This window comes from Vanacampus margaritifer, chromosome 2 (genome assembly GCF_051991255.1).
Source record: "Vanacampus margaritifer isolate UIUO_Vmar chromosome 2, RoL_Vmar_1.0, whole genome shotgun sequence".
Lineage (NCBI taxonomy): Eukaryota > Metazoa > Chordata > Actinopteri > Syngnathiformes > Syngnathidae > Vanacampus > Vanacampus margaritifer.
Window position 1 is genome coordinate 11,264,041 of NC_135433.1, and position 20,025 is coordinate 11,284,065.

The window sequence follows — 20,025 nt, forward strand, 5'->3', positions numbered from 1 at the left end:
ATCCTCCATGGCCATAATGATCTCAACCTGGTCCAGGCTGTCCAGACCCAAATCTTTCATGAAGTGGGAGGATGTCTGCAGCTGTCGGGCATTCACACACACACACGGCGTTAACAAAATGGTTTCCTCCTAGCAGATACGTTCAAATGTATACACCTTACCTTCTCGGGGTTAATCTTGTCATACAGCTTGAGGACATACATGACGCGTTCTTTGATGGTCTCTAGAGTGAGGGGGGGCAGGTCCCCGTATTGTCGGCACAGCACACCTGAGGAGACCTGCACGGGGAGGGGGGGACGGAGGCAGCTCAATAAACATGTGCAAGAACAATCTTCATTACACCATTTTTTCCCCTTTATATTCGCAGAAGCACATTTCATCTCACCTCAAATATGCACACTGTACAGCGCTACCGTATGGTGTGGTGTAATAATGTAGTGTGTAATGTGGTCAAATAAAATAGAGAATTTTAAGGAAAAATACAGTAATAAATCGGAATAAATAGGTCATTCTTTCAAATTACGTCATTGTTCTTATGAATTTGTGTACCAAAAGTACTAATCGGTACTAAAATTGGTTTGGAAAAAAAATCGTTTTGAAATAAATAAACATTTATGTACTACATTTCAAAACAATGTTACAAAGTGCTTTATAAGCAAAACAGTCGATTGGCAAAATAAAACTATTAAGCAGTTTATTCAAATGTATTGCTAGCACTTGATTTAAAGCCGCACGGGAAAACGGCCATAACAAAAATCAAGTGTTAACCATGCATACCACCTTAAGAGTTGCATCTCAAAAAATGCATCCCAACTTCGTTAGCAAGTTAGCCAACCTGACGCGATACCATACGTAAGCCATCTATATTGTCCATATTGACAAAATGTTCACGACACGACTATCTAATTGTCCAACTCAACAACCCGTAATCCATCGCGTACTTTCTCATGTTATGATAACGTAACCGTTTTGAAAGGCGTCGGTAGGTCACGGCGACACACGCTAGGCCACAGAGGCTCAATGATAGGGGACACTCACCGAGCTCTTGCCGAGCCACCGCGTCCTCCGGCTGGCCGCGGCGAAGGAGAGGGGTCGGAGCGCGGCCGCCGCGGGGACCGGAGCTGCTCTCACTGCCAGGTTGGCGGACAGGAGCCGCAGCGAGGGTCGGGCGAGAGAGCGGACGCACTGGTGCAGGGCACGGGACGCCATGACGGAGAGAAGTCGGCACGTACCCAGCATGCACCGCGAAGAAGAAGACGGGCCATGGGTTTGCCAGTGCGCATGTGCATGCTAGATTATTGGATAAATAATAATAAGAAAAATAAATAAGGTAAGTATAATTGTATACAAATTAATAAAAAACACATTTTTTTCTAAATATTAAAATATAAATATACTGGTAGTAAAAGAAAAGAAGGGCATGCGTTTCCAGAGGGTTCAAATTCAGACAAAACTAATCAAACTCCAAAACACAGCATTGATTAATGTGATTATCTTAGTACAAAATTGATGTATTAAACAGCACAAAGAAACTTGGACAACAAATATGTTCAAAGTAAACGTTACAAACCCATTATAGCGGAAAATTCCATTGCGGTGTGCAGTGACGTCAATCGATAACACTGTACTCAACTCTTACTGTCTGGTTATCCATCCAATCCGACTGTCAGTCGGAGGAGCGGAGCTAAGCAAAACAAATGCTTCACATTTGTCTTTTACTTATTGATCCGCAAACATCTCCTCATTTTCGCAGCCATGGAGTTGTCTGAAATATTGTACAACAAAGCGGAGTATATTGAGACGGTAAAGTATTCTTTTTAGACGCTGTTAGCTAGTATGCTATGTGGCTAACTAGCCGGACGGGGCGTTGGACCACTATGGCATCATTGTGTTCAGTGTCAATCGTTATTAATATGGTATTTATTTATTGATAATTTTAGGCTTCTGGCAACAAGGTTAGCAGGCAATCTGTGCTCTGTGGAAGTCAAAACATCGTACTTAATGGCAAAGTAAGTTAATCTAAACGATGCGAAGATTGATGGTATATTTTCATGAATTGGTTGTGATTTGAGTTGTTTTTCTCTCCTCCAGACCATCGTCATGAATGACTGTATCATCAGGGGGGATCTGGCTAATGTCAGGGTGGGCAGACATTGTGTGGTCAAAAGCAGGAGTGTCATTCGTCCACCTTTCAAGAAGTTCAGCAAAGGGTAACCTGTATTTTTGCTCTTATGCCAAATGTTTCCTGAACATTAAGATTCAAACTGGCCCAGCATTGTTCCCTGCATTAGTGGTGTGTTTACGTGGTGTTGACTTGACCGGGGGGGCTCACCAAGACTGGTCGCCAGTAGATTGCAGGACACATACACACACACACCAAAAAAAAAAAAAAAGAAGCTTTACCCACGTTTACATTCACTCCTATGGACCATTTAGAATCGTGTCTAACATATATGCTTTTGCAATGTGAGAGGAAACACAATATCTAAGTCATAGTACTAAAACTGGTGTGTGAGAGGGGACATGGTGTAACAGGGCCGGAAAACACTAGTAGTAGAAGAAGCTAGGCTAACTGATAGTTCTGGTATTCTCTCTGTACTTTATATTGTGGTGAATGACTTGGGAAACTCTTCATACAATTTCAGATTCCCTATATATGCATATATGTTGCTGCCTCATTTTGCGTAATTGTGGTTTTTAATTTGACTAGTATATTCATTTTTGTGCATGCTTTGGTCATGTTCATCTGTAACGTGGACAAGTGTAATAGCATTTAAAAATACATTTTACATATGTTTTCAAAAGCTATTTTTGAATCACACATTTTAGTTGTTCTAAACTTAAAGGTGGGGTCGGACTTATGACTTGGCCCCAATAGCAAAATGCAGTGTGTTAAAGTCTACTCGTCCCTCACAGAGTGGCCTTCTTCCCGCTGCACATCGGTGACCACGTGTTCATTGAGGAGGACTGCGTGGTGAACGCAGCCCAGATTGGATCCTACGTCCATATCGGCAAGAACTGCGTCATCGTGAGTGTACACATGCGCGCACACAGACACACAACGGAGGCTCACTCGCTCTAGGCGGTCACATGCTAGTCATGATGAGACCAGAGGTTGCAATGTTACGCTTCATTTTTGGTTGCAGGACGACACAGTCAAGCATTTTTTTTTTTTAAACATTCATATTATTTAGCTCATTCACTGCCATTGATGGTTATAAACGTCAAAAATTCATTTGAACTATTTCAATTAGTTTATCTTTTTTCCCCACTTTTGTTAACAAGAGTATGAAAACCTAGATTTTTTTATTGTACATTTAGAACAGATCTAAAATTTGTAATTAATCGTGAGTTAACTAGTGAAGTCATGCGGTTAATTACGCTTAAAAAATTTAATCGCCTGACGCCCCGAATTTTTAATAATCTATTTTTTTTTAATTGTTATTCATTCACTGCCATTGAAGGCTATAAACGTCAAAAAATAATTTGAACTATTTCTATTAGTTCAACATTTTTTTCCACTTTTGTTAACAAGAGTATGAAAACCTAGAATTTTACATTTAGAACAGACATAAAATTTGTGATTAATCGTGAGTTTACTAGTGAAGTCATGCGATTAATTACGATTGAAATTTTTATAATAATCTTTTTTTTAAATGAATTTATGGCAGTTAATGAATTAAAAATTCCATGTTAATGTTAACAATCCATAAGGTAGTGTTAGGTAGTTTGCTTTCATACGTTTTCAAGCTGACAATCTAACCTGCAGTGGATATACAGTTAAAAAAAAAAAGCTACACACCTTCTAGAACAGCTAAACTTTATTTGGGGTTTATCGGAAACACTTTAACTGGTTGCAGGGATGTGCTGACTCCTAGTGAGCATGAATTTGAATGTAGTTAATTCTGAACACAGCCACATCCCCTGTTGTAGGGGGGGGGGGGGGGTGCTCACTTGTGCAACTGCATTATCTCAGTTAATTTTTTTTCTTCCCTTCTTGAAAATATATATTTTTTTCAATTGCATTGTACAGGTTAAAGGCCACAATAGTAGTGGAATTTTTTTTATTTTAATTTTTTTTTACATCAAAAAGCTGGCCTTTGAACAGGGGTGTGAGGACTTTTTATATCCACTGTGTACATACCCAGTGTGTATGAGTAATTTTTAGTGATAAATGGCTTACAGGTGCTTTGTTTAAAAAAAAAAAAAAAAAGCACTCATGTACAAAATGCAGTGAAGACTATGTGACTTCCACTTACTTCTTTGACACCAATTTTTACTTAGATAAGAGCCATCGAGTGGCATCTTTCGACACAACTGATTGAGCGCAAATGGGTGAATTTGTGAAAAGTGAATCATGAATAGGCAGTAGTTCACTTCATATAAAAACAAAGTAATAAATTATCCATGAACAAAAGTTATGCACTTTTTTATTTATTTATTTGTTATCTTTGGTTATGTTGTTGCCAGGGTCGTCGCTGTGTGCTGAAAGACTGCTGCAAAATCTTAGACAACACTGTTCTTCCTCCGGAGACGGTGGTACCTCCTTTTACTGTCTTTTCAGGATGCCCAGGTCTCATACACACGCACACACACACCTTCAAAATTATTTTTTTTATTTCCCTGAAGATGTTTTATTTTTTACTTATTTCCTTTTCAGGCTTGTTTTCGGCGGAGCTTCCAGAGTGCACGCAAGATCTGATGATTGATGTCACTAAGAGCTACTACCAGAAGTTTCTTCCCCTCAGCCAGATATAAAACCTGCCTGCTCACAAACCCTTTACCATCACAACCTTCTTTCTTTTGTAGAAAGTCTGCATAGACGGGACTCCTTTGACTCCCTAATTTTAATGTTTAAAAGTTATCTTATGTTGTCAACTTGTCACGTTCAGCCTCTCAAATAGGTCAGACAAAATTGGACCAAAACTAAGAGACAAGAATTTAACATTGTGTCTTATTTCCATCTATCGGGATTCATCATTACAGTGTACATATGTGTGCTGTCATTGTCTGAGCAAGAGGCAACAACGCCGGAAATTTGCTGATCTTGCTACAAGATACATTAAAGAATATTGAAGGAATTTCATCAACGACTAATATGTGATATCTATTCAAGCGCCAAAATACACTTTGTATACACACGAAGAGAAATTTTATTTGTACTGTGTGTAATGTGGGGGCTCAAATGAAGACAAGTGATGGAAAGGGTGAGGAAACGTCGTGGTGTACTCTGGCGTCATCTAGTGGTCAGAAGTAGAACTGCCAGCAACTCCGTCATTTTAGACCAAGTTTTTGCTAGCTTCGGTCACAATCACCATCTTAAGGCTAAGGGCAATGATTAGGTTTCTGTTTTCAATGTTCGTAATTACGTGTCATTTATAAACATAATAGTTAAGTTAAAAAAATATGAAGCCCACTTGTCTATATATACATATATATATATATATATAAAAAAAAAATCATGCCAGTTTTTTGCAACTCAATTGTTTTATTTCAGCTTTACAATGTGAACCACATATATCATACCAACAATTAAATGTTAAGTATATAGATTAGCCATTTATTATCTTTTTTGACAATTATGTATGAAGCGCTGATAATAGTGTTGGCTTCAAAGACGTGGCTCGAGTCTGCCCGTGTAGAAAGTGACAAAAAACAAAGAGTTGGGATTAAATTCCAAATAGATCTGTTTTAAATTGTAGCTCTTGTCCACACAGGCACGTCACACTATGTTCCCTTTAACAGCTGTGACGTGCCACCATGTTGCCTTTCAGTCAAAAGTGCTGCAAATGCGAATGAGTGTTAAAACCACAGATCAGAGTTAAGCACGTGGAAAAAGAAAGCTAAGCAAATCATCAAAAACGCATGATTTTTAACAATAGAAGCCGGCTGTCGACAAATCCTCCTTTCACCTTACTGTCACATTTGAGCAGGGGTGAGGAAGCCATGGCCCTCAAAAGTGTTCAATCTTGCCTTCCATGCACTTTTAAAACAAATGCAACCTCGGAGGAATTCAATTCATCAATTGCTATAAAGGCCTGAAAATAGTTAACCAACAAATGCTGATGATATGAAGGAGACATTTGTTCAGTTGGAGTTTCTTTTTCACAATTTTAACAAGACCCTCAGAGGACTGATTATGGGACCAGCTTTCATAGGTTAAGTGTTTAACTTTTAGGGAAACATTCCTATTATTAAAGAAAAAAATCCTATGATAATTTAAGATTCCTTTTTTTCCTGCCAAAATGTACATTTAAAAAAAAAAAGGCCCTCAGGAACAATAACACTCTTCATATGTGGTTAGGCTCTGTCTGTATCAAAGCAAATCTCACTTGTCAGTGTTTTTGCAACAAAAATGAAAGCGACAATCAATTCCAAGACGAGTCTGCAATCATGCAGGAATATGAGTCAAAGTAAAACATGTTTGAAGTTTCAACAAAACTGACATACACGTGGCCGCGTTGCGTTTTGCCAAGAGGAGAGCACCGCTTGACGTCACTTTATGTGTAAATGCCTCCAACGCAGCACAGCCTAAATGGAAATAAATGCAGCACTAAATATCTAAAGGGTTTCTTTTCAAAAATCAGACTCGTTTTAGCGAGTATTAAAAAAAACTAAATTGAGCTTAGTATGCGACATCAGTCTCTGAAAGCCTTCACAACTCTTGCATGTTGCAAGCTAAAGAAATGAGATGGCATGACACAGCCCGTGTCTGATGAGGACAACTTCCACAACTCTTTAGTGACATCATTCCTTTTATTCTTATAGCATGGGCGTTCTCACTTGAAGTTCAATCTTTTTGTGGAAACAAAACAGACGAGGACTCGTGAACTCGGCAGCGCATGTCGGCGAGCGCTCGCCCGCGTTAGAACTGGCGGAGGCTACAACTGTGACGCAAAAGGAAGAGCCGATTTTGTTTGCATGAAACTAAGTGCAAAAAGCCTTATTGCAACTCATCGGAAAAGTCAAACAATCACATGAAAGAGCAGCTGCTTTTTAGGATAAGACTGCGGAAACGGGGGGGGGGGGGGGGGGGGGTCGGGAGGATTGCTCTAAAAAAATCCTCAATTATCCTCAACAAATACGAGAAGAACAAAAAAAGGCGTGAAACTTAAATTTGGCTGTCACTGTAACAGTGACCGATGGTTAACACTGGTGGTAAAAGAAGAGGAAGTGGTTGAAGCATGAGAAGGACAGGACAGGGCTGGACATCAGGTGTGGGCTGCGAGTAACAAACAAGCGACCTCGGTGACACCTCACTTCCTTATTAAGGTGGTGGGTGCGGGCGGGCGGAGTGGGGAGGGGGATGTGTAAGGGCACAAATGTGTCAAGAATCAAGTGGCTTCAGCACAGTGCATCTTCTTCACCCACGGGGCAACTGCCTGGATCCCTCCAACACATTGGAGCGCGTGCACGCGCGCTCTGATTGGACAAGAGGAAGGGAGACGATGAGATCCGCCATCTTAACGTGAAGCCTCGTGGCGTCTTCGGGGGCAGTTCAAATCATCCGGTTGCGTTTGTGAGTGGGCGAGTCTGTGATGACGTCACTGCACTGGGTGGAGTTTCGTTTCCTGGCCGCGGCCCCTCCGCCGGCCGACGCCGAGCCGGATGAGTCCAGGTGCAGCGCCATCTCCTCAGAGATGAAAGTGTTCAGGTCCACGTCCAGGAGGCCGTTGGCGTTGCGTCGGCCGCGGCACAGCGCCCCCGAGCCCGAAGAAGCCCCTCCGCCGGCACCGCCTCCGTTACTGCTGCTACCGCTGACGTGCGTGGGAGAGCCCGGGGGGCCCGAGCGCACGCTGATGCTGGCCATGGCGCCGCTCAGACCTGGAGGCCAAAACAAAAACAAGTTAAAAAATTTTGTTACACCCTAGTATGTAATGTAATACAGATCAATTTTATTGCTTGAGTTTTTCTTTTTTTTTTTAATGCATGGAAAGAGGACCTTAACTGTTCAATGCCATTGACGGCTATAAACGTCAAATTCATTTTAATTACTTCTAGTTTAAAAATGTTTCCACTTTTGTTAACAAGAGTATGAAAATCTAGGAAAAAAAATGTTTTATTGTACATTTAGAACAGATGTAAAATGTGTGATTAATCGTGAGTTAACTTGTGAAGCCATGCGATTAATTATGATTAAAAAATGTAATCGCCTGACACCCCTCATTTTTAATGAACGGGTTAAAAAATATATATATATATTAAACCGCATTTTTTTCTCTCCAGTCGTTAGCCTTAGCGCAGGCTGCGTAGCTAACCCATACTGAGCAGCAGTAAAGCCATAATTACAGTCAATATTTGTATGAAAAACAGTAAATATAAACCAGCCAGCCTTCTTACGCCACGTGCCTTTTGTATCGCTTGTAAAGCTGCGATGCAAATCAACTCTGCATCATGCCTTCTGTCATCAAACTGGTTATTTTGATCATGTTTACTTTATACAGTTTTGACCATTAAAAACGTACTTCCAATTAGCTGTAAAATGGAAACATTACATAATCTTTTTGGCTGATATTTTGCATTTTATTCACATTTCTGTGATCAGCCAAAATGTCTTTAATTCACCGATCAATCAATGATGCCATTGATCAGTCTCTGCAAAATACGACCTTACAACTGCAGTGTTTCAAACGCGCTTACATGTGGTGGGCTGCCACTAGCTCAGAAAATACTTTTGCTACTTCCTGTGATGACCACACTCTCACTGCTGTCAAAAATATACAAGCAAAAGTCCCATCTCCATGAATAACCCTAACCCTCTTGGACGACTATAAAATAAAACGTCAGCGTCCCAATTGGCTTCATTCTGCCATGAAGAAGTTATGAATCGTAGATTGACAAGTTCTTCATAAAAATAAGGTTCCAACTAAACCATCGTACCGTGAGATTAAAAATAAAAAAATTAAGTATATGGCCAGACTTCCTATTGGCAAAATACTTTTTACTACCCCACTATTGCACGTTTTGAAAATGGCTACAACCTTGCAAAAAAAACAACCAAGTTTTGCTTGTTTGCAAACAAATAAATGTTTCCTATTCAAATGAGACTCCGTTCCTTCTCTTCCCTTGGCCATAGCAAAGATTGCTAAACATTGGCAAAATGCAAGCAAATTATTTGTTGATGCTCAGTAAACAAGTATACTTTAAATACTACATCAACCTGTCAAGGGACTACAGAAAATCTGTCAAATTTACATGCAAATGTTCATGAATATGCACTCTCCCTTTTTAAATCTAATCCCTGATGTGGGGGAGAAAAAAAAAAAAAGTCTAGAAAGACGTACCAAGAGGGATGGTCTTTATCTTGCAGGTTTGGTACTGCCCACGTGTGACAAAAATGTAAACAGTTTGTCAATCGCATCACATAGCAAATGTGAGTGAAAGACACAAGCGCAAAAGCTGTTTCAGCCTGTAAACACCGAACTTACCGCAAACTCTGAGACATTCTTGCTCACAAACAGAGGTGGGGCCTCCTCCCTCCGCTGTCACTAGCGGCCCAAAATCAACTCACCGTATCTCGAAACCACACGCGGACAGACATTTTCTCTCACAAGTACACACTCGTATACGCAATAGGGAGGCGCCAGTTGAATTATTTGTGCATACATTTAAGACGGCTTCATCTTAAGATGACGTCCTGAATTTCATGTCAGACTCGTTGGGAACAAAACGCTTGTGACGACCGCTTACCGTGCAGCGCGATGGCCTCCCTGAACGGCTGCAGGTCGGCTTCTACAGACGAGCCGGTCTCAGCCGGCGAGTTAGCCCGGCTGGGGGCCACCATGGCCAGCCTTGTGGTGGCCCTGCTACTCCTGTGCGGGGGTGCTTTGCCACACAAGAAGCTGATGAGATCCTCCCTGCGGATGGTTCGCCGGCGCTTTTTTACCCATGCCAACATGTCCTACAAGGTGGAGTACAAGCAAGCTGTTGACAATCAAACTTGATCTTCTTGACACAACGCTTCGCTAACGCGCGGCCCACCTTATTCCGTCGCTGGTGTCCTATCTGGATGCCCCTGTCGAAGCTTCTCTGATGGGCCTCCACACTCTCTGTGATGGTTGAAACCAAGAACGTTTCAATCACTCACAAATAAAAGCTAACTATCAAAGTTTTGTTTAAAAAAAAAAAATCCAATTGCAAACATGCTCCCAGATGCTTTTATGGAAGTGTTGCAAGACAATATGGTGACTGGTGAGATCTTTGAACACAGACTACAGAAGAAAGAGTCCAGTGCAATCTCATTCTTAGTGCGGCACACAGCATTTGTGTAGCTGGTGAATTCCTATCATTGTAACAGAAGAGTATAAGACAGCAGCATTGTTATTAGCCATACAACAAACATGTTATTCAGCAAAATACAAAAGGTCATCCAGTCTGGTGACGCACTGGCCAATACGTTTTGGGATAATAGACTAAAAGCCACCATGGACGACACAATTATGGGAGGAGGTCCCAATAGTATGGGACTTTTTTTCCCACAGCAGAACCTCCCATGTCCAACAGTTTGCCAATCTGACAATTTGGAATTCATTTGCCTCAGTGAGTATCAACTGTTTTAAGGATTAACTCCATGTGAGCATTTTGGATTGTGTCACTGATGGTGTAGTGGTTCCCTCACCTGACAGCCTTGTAGGCAGTGTGGGTTCAGTTCCCACTTGGAGAAAGCGTGAATGGTTTGCTGTCTCTAAATACTAACCACCAGTCCAGGCAGTAGTCGGACTTTCACCTGAAGTCAGCTGGGATACACTCCCATAACCCTAAGCAGGCTAACTAACTGCTAACTGGTATTCAAAATGGATGTTTTACATCTGAAGCAAACCAGGGATGGCAAAGGCATAAAAAAATAATTTGATTATAGATCCAGCAATTTAAATATTATCACAAAGCAGTCTGTGTCAATATATTGATTTGTTTTTAACTTACTCAAAATGAGAAAATTTTGAGTTATTTATATAGCGCCCGAAGCGCTTCTCCCATTCACACACCAGTGGTCGGCTGCTGCCACGCAGAGTACTGCCAGGTCCACTGGGGTTCAGTGTCTTGCGCAGGGACACTACAACATGGTCACCAGGGGTGAGGATCCAACCCACAACCTCACGGATGGGGAAACGACCACTCTACCACGCCGCCCCATAAAAGTTGTATATGGCTTAAAAATAATTTACAATAAAAAAATAAAAAAAAGATTGGGCAAAAAAAACATTCAACATATTTGGTAGTACAACTAATTTTTAAACAATGTGCAATGTTTTTGTGCATATCATAAAGGGCAATTTTGTTAACATGCATGCTTCTGGCTACTCTATACATCCATCCGGAGGGGTTAGTTTGCACAATATAGTCATATTGCAAGAATTGCACTGGCACAATTAGTCATTTATGTGAACAAAGCTAAGCTTCCATTCGGTGTGCATGCATACACTTCTTCCTTGGTAACTATCAAGTATTCTAAATTCAAATCAATGATGAACCGGTTTCTAGCATCCTATAAAAGACTGTGTTCAACCTCTGAGGTTCCACTGTATCGTCATCCCATGTAAAGTGAGTGTATATTGAACCAGGTGGACAATTAAAGGTTGTTGTTCATTTGGCTGCATTTCGATTGGCTGTATTGGTGGTTTTACCTTTGTACAGGTTGGTGACTGCTGTAGCAGCGTTCTGAAATGGCACCCACAGTGACAGGCCCTGTTGATGACATACTCGATCTGTGGGGGAGATACAAGAGGGGAAAGAAGGGGGGGGGGTCGTTTGGTTTACCCAGATATGACATGAGGCCAAACACAGCTAAACCTCCAAGAAGCACAGCAGGTCGAGAAGAGGCCATTTTATCTTGGGTGTACAAAGTCACTGGCACCAAAATAAACAGTTAGCGAGCTTGGCAGCAAAGAAAGGAGTCGCACAGCAGCTGAAGTGTCCTCTCAGCAGTAAAGTTGCAAAGCAATGTCAAACATATGTCGGTGGACGCAACACGCTCTAAAAATATGGACATCGATCGTCACCACGACCAGACAGCCGTGGCTGGCCGAAAACAAACCAATTTTCATACCATTAATATTCTCGCCATTTTGTGATTGGAATGCTGGCTAAGCTACACGTTGTCTAGATAAGTGGCCATTCAGCAGCTGACCGGGCGTCTAAATGCGAACATGTGCGGTGTGCTGATGAACTTTCGTCGCCATTATGCGAGACGTGGAATGTAACTGCGAGGAAAGCAGATGGTAACATTGACAGTTCAACAAACTGTCATCTGGGAATGTCGCGTAGATACGATTGTTGTTACCATCGCCATTTTGTAACTAGCTTGGCTAACGACGAGAGAGCAAAACGGTCCAACGTCGAATCAACAAACTAATGGATTGACACAATGCATCATTCGTTTATTTGTTTATTTAAGCAGACGCTGTTATATTTGCCCGAGAAGCTCTTTCACAGTCTCTCAACTTGTGGCCATCAATCAAGTTCATAGTTCATCTTAACGTCTGACGCAAAGTTAACATATATTACGCACTGCTTAGTCAGTTGTGCAAGTTGCTCTGTACACCAGCGAGCCCATTAGAGTGCGATCAACATGTCAAAATGTCAGTAACGCGGAGCTAAGTTGCTAATCAACAAGCTAAAGCGGTCGGCTGACGGTGTGGCGACGCTGTCATCTTGCTAACAAGCGGACACACAAGAAAGCGACGGCTTCAACCTTTGTATAACTGTGCAACGGCGGTGGCAGAGTTCTGAAAAAGATGCCATAGTTTATCCTGGTCGTTGTCGGCCTCCTCCTCGCTCGGCTCCCTCTGCTCCGCCTCGGCCAAACACTGCCGCTCCCATTTTGAGAACCAGTGCTCGGGTCCGTGTTCCTGGATCTCCGAGTCGCCGTCTTCTTTTTTCTCCTCCATGAATACACGGAAACTTGGAGAAGCCTTACTTTTTACAGTTTACGGTACGTGTGTGTAGATGGTATCTCGAACTGCGTGAGCGTCTGTGAGGAGAATATTAGCGTTTTTACTACTTCGCACTGGATTTTGCTCTTGGTGCCTCGACCATTTCCGAAGCTATGCTTAGCCGACTATTTTCTGAGTTGCCGACGTCAGGGGTATATACAATCGTAAGCTACCTTGTTGTTTGCTTCGTCCCGCCCCATAGTCGTAAACTTGACGGCGATTGGCCAAATGTAACCTAAAGAGGCGGGGTTTATCTTCAGCCGCACAAATCCATTGCGTTTCCCACTTGCCCTTCACTGTGTTGCCACAAAAGAACATCCGTGAAATTTCCCTGTGTCGAAAGCTTGCAAGAGAGCGCAGACTTCTCCAAACTACAATGCCACATGTAAATACTGTTACAATTCGATTGATATTGCTCCAAATATATTTATTTTAGAACCTTTCCATGTGTTTTCTTGAATATTCAACGTGTAGTTATATTCTTTCTTTGTCACTCTAATCGCTATGACTTGCACAATAAATGAGTGAACTTACAAAAATTGAACATAAAAATATAAACGCAGTAACATTACCAAAATAATTCACAATGTTTTCTCGCTTTTAATGCGTAGGGTACAAGCTACGTTTGTAATATACCATTGATGTCTGTATATACGCATAAAACAAAAAAACGAGTGATATTCTGAGCAAAACAGTACAACGAGGCGGATGGGGCGATACGAGCATGACGTCACACTCAGGTACAGTACACGTTTAGCTGAATAGTTGCCCCTCTTGACAAGTTAAAAACAAACAAGATCTGCCTCACGAAGATGGCATGGCCCGGCAAGAACGATGGCACGAAGGGTACGCTTATTTTCCAACGCATTTTAGGTTGTCAAATGTTTGTCTAAAGTGATTGACGGGCGCCATTCCAGGGTGAACAAAACCAGCTGGGATACGTTGAAAAGAATAAGCGGTAAAGTGAATGGAAGGTGGGATTTTCATATATTTTTTTCTCATCATAAAGTTAATATGCCTGCATCATATTTTAGATTGCCAGTGTATAGCCCTATGTCAATTTTAACTTTAATTGTTTAATAGCATGCTCCATTTTGAATCAGTAGCTATGTGTGGCGATAACAGGTCATATTAATCAGATAATTGGAGTTACTGTAAAATTTGTGAGTGCATGTGCAAGTAGGCGTACTTTCATAAACATAGAAATTATCGGGTAATTAAAAAAATATTCAATTTACGTGATAAGTAGCAGTGAAAGATTCTTGTTGAGTCGAACATAGTTTGAATTTAAAATGTACATTTGCGTCACTACTCTCATATCACATTTCCTCTCAAACTGACAGGTGGCCATTTTAAGAATATTTACAATGTTCTCGTCTAAATAACATATAGGAACTTGGGACCACGCATGCTAGTAACATCACAGACATAAAGGGTTATTATCAATGCACATTTCTCGTGGTGGTGTTCGCCAAAGCAGACAAAGATGTGCACAAGCTAACGTGATGGTACACATGTTCGGACGTTTGTCGCTTGACCATTTGAAGCTGACAAATGAATATGTACGATCGCTTCTTAGAATATTACTCGATTTTGCGTGAGTATTGTGTGTTTTCACCATATTTACGCAAGTGTTAACGGACAGAAGTTAGACCCACCAAAAAAGTCTGCATTATTACTATATATATATATATATATATATATATATATATATATATATATATATATATATATATATATATATATATATATATATATATATATATATATAATGCAGACTTTTATATATATATATATATATATATATATATATATATATATATATATATAAAACTACAATATATTATTAATAATAATAACAATATAATAAATGAAAAATAAAAGGGTGCTAAAACACAGACACAACAACACACAACTATACTTGAATTGATCAATATTTTATTTAACATTTATTGCACATTTTGTTATTGTGGAACTCCAACAAAGGTGTGCTGTTGCATGAAATAAAGATGAGTGTATAGTCAATATGGTAAATCTATATTTTCTGCAATATTCACATGCATTGAAAACACAGCAATGAAGTAAAACAAAAAATACAATTAATCCGATGGCCCACAAAATCTAAATCAGTGGTTTTCAAAAAATTTTAAGGGAGTACCACCTAAAATACTTTGCTAAGCTCTCTAAATATTACCATCATGACCAACATTAAAATAGTGGCGTAGCCAAAATCGAGACAGACATATTATTCCTGAAAAGTATATTTAATGTAAGTGAAGGCCACTAACATTATGCACATTTTAAAACATTAACTGTGTAATAGAATGCACTTAATGATTCCATTTAAATGTATTGCACTTTAAAGTTAAACGCCAATGTACCTACTAAGTACATGTAAACAAAAAAAACAAAACAAATATATTCAATTCAAAAGTTTTACAATTACAATAAGAGTGTAATTTAACTGAAAAGGTTAAATACAACTGAATTGTTGTATACTTGTATCTAGGCAGTGATTCTATTTCAAATACCACTAGAGGGAGCCGGCGTACAACTAGTGGTACCCGTACAACACTTACCACTGCTCCCATTAAAAAAAAAAGACAATTTGCCATTGATACAGTAGTCCCCCCTCCCCCTACACACTTTTGACAGAGGCTCACATTTTGATTTTTTGTGTTTTTTTTTGTTTTGTTTCACTGCCCAAAGGAATTAAAATACAAAAGATCATGTATCATGTAAAGGGTAATTCGATCTGATAAGTGTAAAACAAAAAATGCAATGTAAAAAAAAATGCAATTATTATAATGTTAATGTTAACTTAATGATTCAATTAAGCAACATTTTTCATGTAAAATGAAGAATATGACAAAGCAGATGTTCAATTTATTTGTCTTTTTTTTTTATGTAGCAGCTGTAATTGCCACTCTTTTTAATTTTTCGTCCTTTTTTTCTTTCTTTTTTTCTCAAGTTTAGATTAGGGTGGCGCGTATATGATGAGTATTTATAACATGCCGGTTTGAGGTGGAAGTGAACCTTTGCGGGGCTGGGCTACTGTTTGGATCTCCATGCGGATCTGACATTTCATAGAAGATTGCGGCCGCCATTTTGACTCCAGACTGCCTCACACAAACGGACGGGAGGAGCGTGTCGAGGGCCAGCGCCGCTCAAGTCACAACGCTTGCATGATTACGCACATTCCTCTCGGGGAACGGCATTTCTTTGACGGGAATGCGACGGCTTGCCGGTTTTTGCCATTAGGGACGCTTTCGTGGAGGGAATTTGTTTGGATTGGAGCCGCGGCAACTCTCGTCTCCGCTAACTTCCAAATTAACGTCAATCCAAGATATTCCGATTTGCAATCTGGTTTGAATGGATAGCTTTCCCCTCCGCTCTTCCCCAGGCGAGGGACACACGGAGGAGCACACGGACTGGGGCTATCGCAGGCAAAGTTGTTGAATGTGTGGCTACCGCAAGAGCTTTTGTTTTCATTGTTGTATCTTTAGCTATTATTGGCTACCTTGTGTCAGGTAGCTAAGCTAGCTGAAAACCGGCTATTTGTTCCACCAGGTGCGGGTCGTGTTTTTGCTCCACACTTCCCGGTGGAAAGCCGGAATAATTTAGCTCCTTTCAGCGGGCCTCCTTCCACGGAGCCTCGAGCCGTACTCCCAGCCGTCGCCAGCCAGCTACTCGCACCCACCAAAGGCGCCGAAATTGGGCGAATAGCGAGCAAATACGTCCGCGTTTCTCTGCCCGCTCCCCCGCCGACCTCCCCTCCTCACTCCCCGGCGCTGACTGCGGACAAGGCCGAGGTCGCAGCAGAGCAGGCCCGGCCGCCGAGGCTCGACCGGTCCACACCATCTCCGCATCTTACCACACCTAAGCAGCAGTCCCGAACCTGGTTCGCATCCGAAACGGCCTCGGACGAAGTTGACGGCAGGGAGCTCCGCATCGCAACGACAAAAGCTGCCAACATGAACCACCACCACCACCACACGCAGCAGCAGCAGCAGAAAGCCGGCGAGCAGCAGCTCAGTGAACCCGAGGATATGGAAATGGAAGGTTAGTGATTGCACTTGGAAGCATTTGACACATAATGGGCGCCTTTGCGCGAAGTGTGCACGAAGTTGCATCCATGAGATGGGAGGAGAACTTTACAGTAAACATGAGGGCCCGGAGCTAACCGGTTGCGTTTGTGCTGATTGCGCGTCCGTTGCAGCATACTTGCGTGGAGCTGACCTCATTTTGCCTTATAAGCTTGTTAAGTTTGTGCCTGCATCCCCGTTATGCTTGAGGATGCCATAGAATACCTACCACCCAAGCAAGACTGTTAAAAGTCTTATAAAGCATTCATTCACGGGCCAAGAAAGAACACGTTTCGTTTGATTTACTGCTCGTTTATTGCAAGTTGCAGAGCGATGGACTTAAAGAGTGCTGATGTGCAATTCAACTGTTTGTAAACAGTGGGCTTGTTAGTGCAGTAATTAACATGGACGTTACTGGATAAAACGTTAACGTTCGCTGGGGGGCTACGGGTGGGTGGTTTTTTGACAGCTTCTGGCACCAACGTTCTCTGCCGAAGAGCCCACGAATCTGTTTTTTTAATTATTTTTTTACGTGACAGCGGCGTGAAGACGTACTCAGAAACGGTTCAACAACAAATTAAGGTTATGCCCGCGTCTCGCTTGATGTTGCGTTAGCGTCATGTTTGGTGACGTGAGTACACAAGCGGGCCCTGTGAGGTAGAAACTCGCTTTGGGCCCTCCAAACGCGAAAACGAGTCAACATGGCTATAATCACAATCTTGCTGATGTGCAATGTTGTCGGCTTCTGATTATGACTCGATGTGTTAAGACGGTAAAACGTACGAATGTTGCTAGCAATGCAGCTAATTTTAAAGCTATGCAATTAGCCTCAAGGCCCACTTGGCTTCGTACTGGCTAGGCACTTTAGTTAGCTTCAAGCGCTAACGCTGACGGAGGGGGTGTGTGGCGTTCTAAAATGGTGGCCTGTGTTTTGCAAGCGTCTTCTTGGCAACCGCACCAGTTTAAAACTTTAATTTAGCACATCGCTCATTTCACCGTGTATATGCGCTGTAGATTTGGGCGATATTTGTCTTCTATCAATTATCGCAGTCTGTTAGTTGGTACTTGTCACAGTGGCTAATGACGGTGTTTGAAAGACTGGGACGGTAGCTAATTGTTTGCTAAAGAGCTAAGTGGCTAACGCAGACGCGTCAATCGCGGTTTGCCAAATTGTTAATAGTATAATATGTGGCGCGAGTGCAATTTAGATAACTAACTAGAGAACCCCTCTGTATGCTCCTCCAAATGATATTAAATGGTGCTATGGTGGCTGCGTGTTTAGTAACAGTGTTGCCGCCGCAGTCAGGCCAGGCCTGCTCTGGGGCAGCGCGGGGGATTTGCTGCTTCATTGTATGGCAGACCAAACAGCATGGAGCTCGCCATTTTTAATCATCTCTGTTTTTAGTCCACTCTGCAGTCGAGGCACATCTGCCGATAACATTGGAGCAGTACGCATAACACGTCAACGCGTAGAACATTTCAAATGTGTTTTTCTTCCTGATGATCAATTTGGATCGAGTACAAGACTGCGAGCCCTCAGCATCACTGCGTCACTTATCCCTATTGATTTGATTTCTGGTTTAACACACTGCCCAGCTTCACCAGCACACAATCCTACTTGTTCTAATAGTCACTTAAACTTCCAGAATAATCACGTAAGTGAAACTTAATAAATGTTGTATTTCATGCTTCTCACGTGTAGCAGGTACCCCACAAGCCTATTTGTAATTTTACCATGCGCAATACCAATTTTTGCACCTTATTTTTATACTATTATATACAAACGGCATGCCAGCTGGATAAAAATGTACACATTATATTTTGTGTTGCATTATATTTTAAGAAATTCAGTTCAAGAATTACACTAAGTATGGTGTCGGGCCTATGTCAGACTATGGTTCATTTCATAATTTTTTTCTTGTGAATTTGTATTGGTCAGTCCACACATGTTATTTTAACAAATTTAGAGTGTTGAAAATGGCTTGCTCGCTTTAATGATGCAATGTTAAATAGTTAAACGAACATGCTGTTTTGTGGGGTCTCCTGAAAACTGCTGATTTTGGAGGTACAAGGATTCCGCCAAATGCCAGAGATATGTTTGTGACGCGGAAATTAAAAGTTGAATCATTTATGCTAAAAAACATTTTGTTCATGATCTCATGTTTAAAAATACATTTGTTAATTACCTTACCCCCTGAACTCAGCCTCAAACTCTGTTTTTGTTTTTTTCCATGCAAAATATGTTGTGATTTATTTTATTATTTTTTCACTTGTGTATAATAAAGTAGAAAACTATTCAACATTTTTGAATACGCCACTTGAAAACAGAACTGTGAAATTTTGGTATTGTTTTGGTCGGGTATTTTACTGCCTTATTATTGATATTTTTCTTTACAAAAGTTATTTATTATTACTGCTTATTTTCACAAAATAAATGTAGCCTGTTAATTGAATAGTACTCCTATTTAAATTAAATTTTATTTAATAATAAAAAATCATGATAAAATCAAAATCGTGATTTTTATAATTTAAAAAAAATCATGTTTTATTTTTGCAAGATCGCCCACACCTACCATGTATGATAAGCTCGTTGCATTAAAACACCTGTGGTTGGTTTAATTACCACAGTCTTGACTTTCATATTTGACCAGTTTTGGTTGCCAAATTGTTCATAATCCATTAGATTCTGAAGGAATCTCTTATGCACAATCACAGTTTTTCAACTTGATTAAGTTCTAGGCTCTGGCAGACTTAAATTTTCTTACGGTGAATCTATTGTTGTTGTTGTATGCTTTGGATGAGATTTGTCTGCAGTTTTCCAGAGCCTTGAATTACAGTTTCATACAGTATTGTAGTTCCAATTGCTAGAGGATATTGGGTGGTCTATCACTGTCTCTGTTTGTTTTTTTTAGACTTGCGTGAGTGCTACAACTCTGCATCCTTTTCCATTAAGTCAATATTGCTTGAGTCACTGTCTGTAAATCTGCAGATTCACATGACCTATTAAG

At 40.9% G+C, this 20,025-nt stretch overlaps 4 protein-coding genes across 12 annotated transcripts in view; 2 read left to right on the forward strand and 2 right to left on the reverse strand.

Annotated features, from left to right (window-relative positions):
- ndufab1b (NADH:ubiquinone oxidoreductase subunit AB1b) overlaps window positions 1-1,257 on the reverse strand; it is a 1,683-nt gene extending 426 nt beyond the window's left edge. For both annotated transcript variants that reach the window (XM_077557897.1, XM_077557896.1), the window contains exons 1-3: window positions 1,039-1,257; window positions 162-278; window positions 1-81 (exon numbers count right to left, since the gene is read on the reverse strand). The exon at window positions 1-81 is cut by the window's left edge and continues 7 nt beyond it. In XM_077557897.1, coding sequence (XP_077414023.1) covers window positions 1-81; window positions 162-278; window positions 1,039-1,239 — 399 coding nt within the window. In that variant the 5' untranslated portion in view covers window positions 1,240-1,257. The remainder of the gene's footprint in view (window positions 82-161; window positions 279-1,038) is intronic.
- A 392-nt stretch (window positions 1,258-1,649) lies between these two features.
- On the forward strand, window positions 1,650-5,086 carry dctn5 (dynactin 5). Its single transcript, XM_077557087.1, has 6 exons — window positions 1,650-1,803; window positions 1,941-2,009; window positions 2,092-2,210; window positions 2,917-3,028; window positions 4,471-4,573; window positions 4,661-5,086. Exons 1-6 carry the CDS (start codon window positions 1,756-1,758, stop codon window positions 4,756-4,758), a joined length of 549 nt encoding a protein of 182 aa, XP_077413213.1. The 5' UTR covers window positions 1,650-1,755; the 3' UTR covers window positions 4,759-5,086.
- A 1,651-nt stretch (window positions 5,087-6,737) lies between these two features.
- On the reverse strand, window positions 6,738-13,106 carry hapstr1a (HUWE1 associated protein modifying stress responses a). Its single transcript, XM_077557086.1, has 5 exons — window positions 12,692-13,106; window positions 11,625-11,705; window positions 9,982-10,049; window positions 9,691-9,901; window positions 6,738-7,824 (listed from the first exon to the last, which is right to left on the reverse strand). Exons 1-5 carry the CDS (start codon window positions 12,885-12,887, stop codon window positions 7,499-7,501), a joined length of 882 nt encoding a protein of 293 aa, XP_077413212.1. The 5' UTR covers window positions 12,888-13,106; the 3' UTR covers window positions 6,738-7,498.
- Window positions 13,107-16,457: 3,351 nt separating this feature from the next.
- The window catches only part of usp7 (ubiquitin specific peptidase 7 (herpes virus-associated)), a 30,867-nt gene continuing 27,299 nt past the window's right edge, over window positions 16,458-20,025 (forward strand). For 4 of the 8 annotated variants that reach the window (XM_077556934.1, XM_077556936.1, XM_077556935.1 and 1 more), the window contains exon 1: window positions 16,762-16,994. In XM_077556934.1, coding sequence (XP_077413060.1) covers window positions 16,907-16,994 — 88 coding nt within the window. In that variant the 5' untranslated portion in view covers window positions 16,762-16,906. Of the gene's footprint in view, window positions 16,995-17,733; window positions 18,673-20,025 lie in introns of those variants that run through there. The other 4 variants (XM_077556940.1, XM_077556941.1, XM_077556938.1 and 1 more) reach the window with 3 other exon arrangements.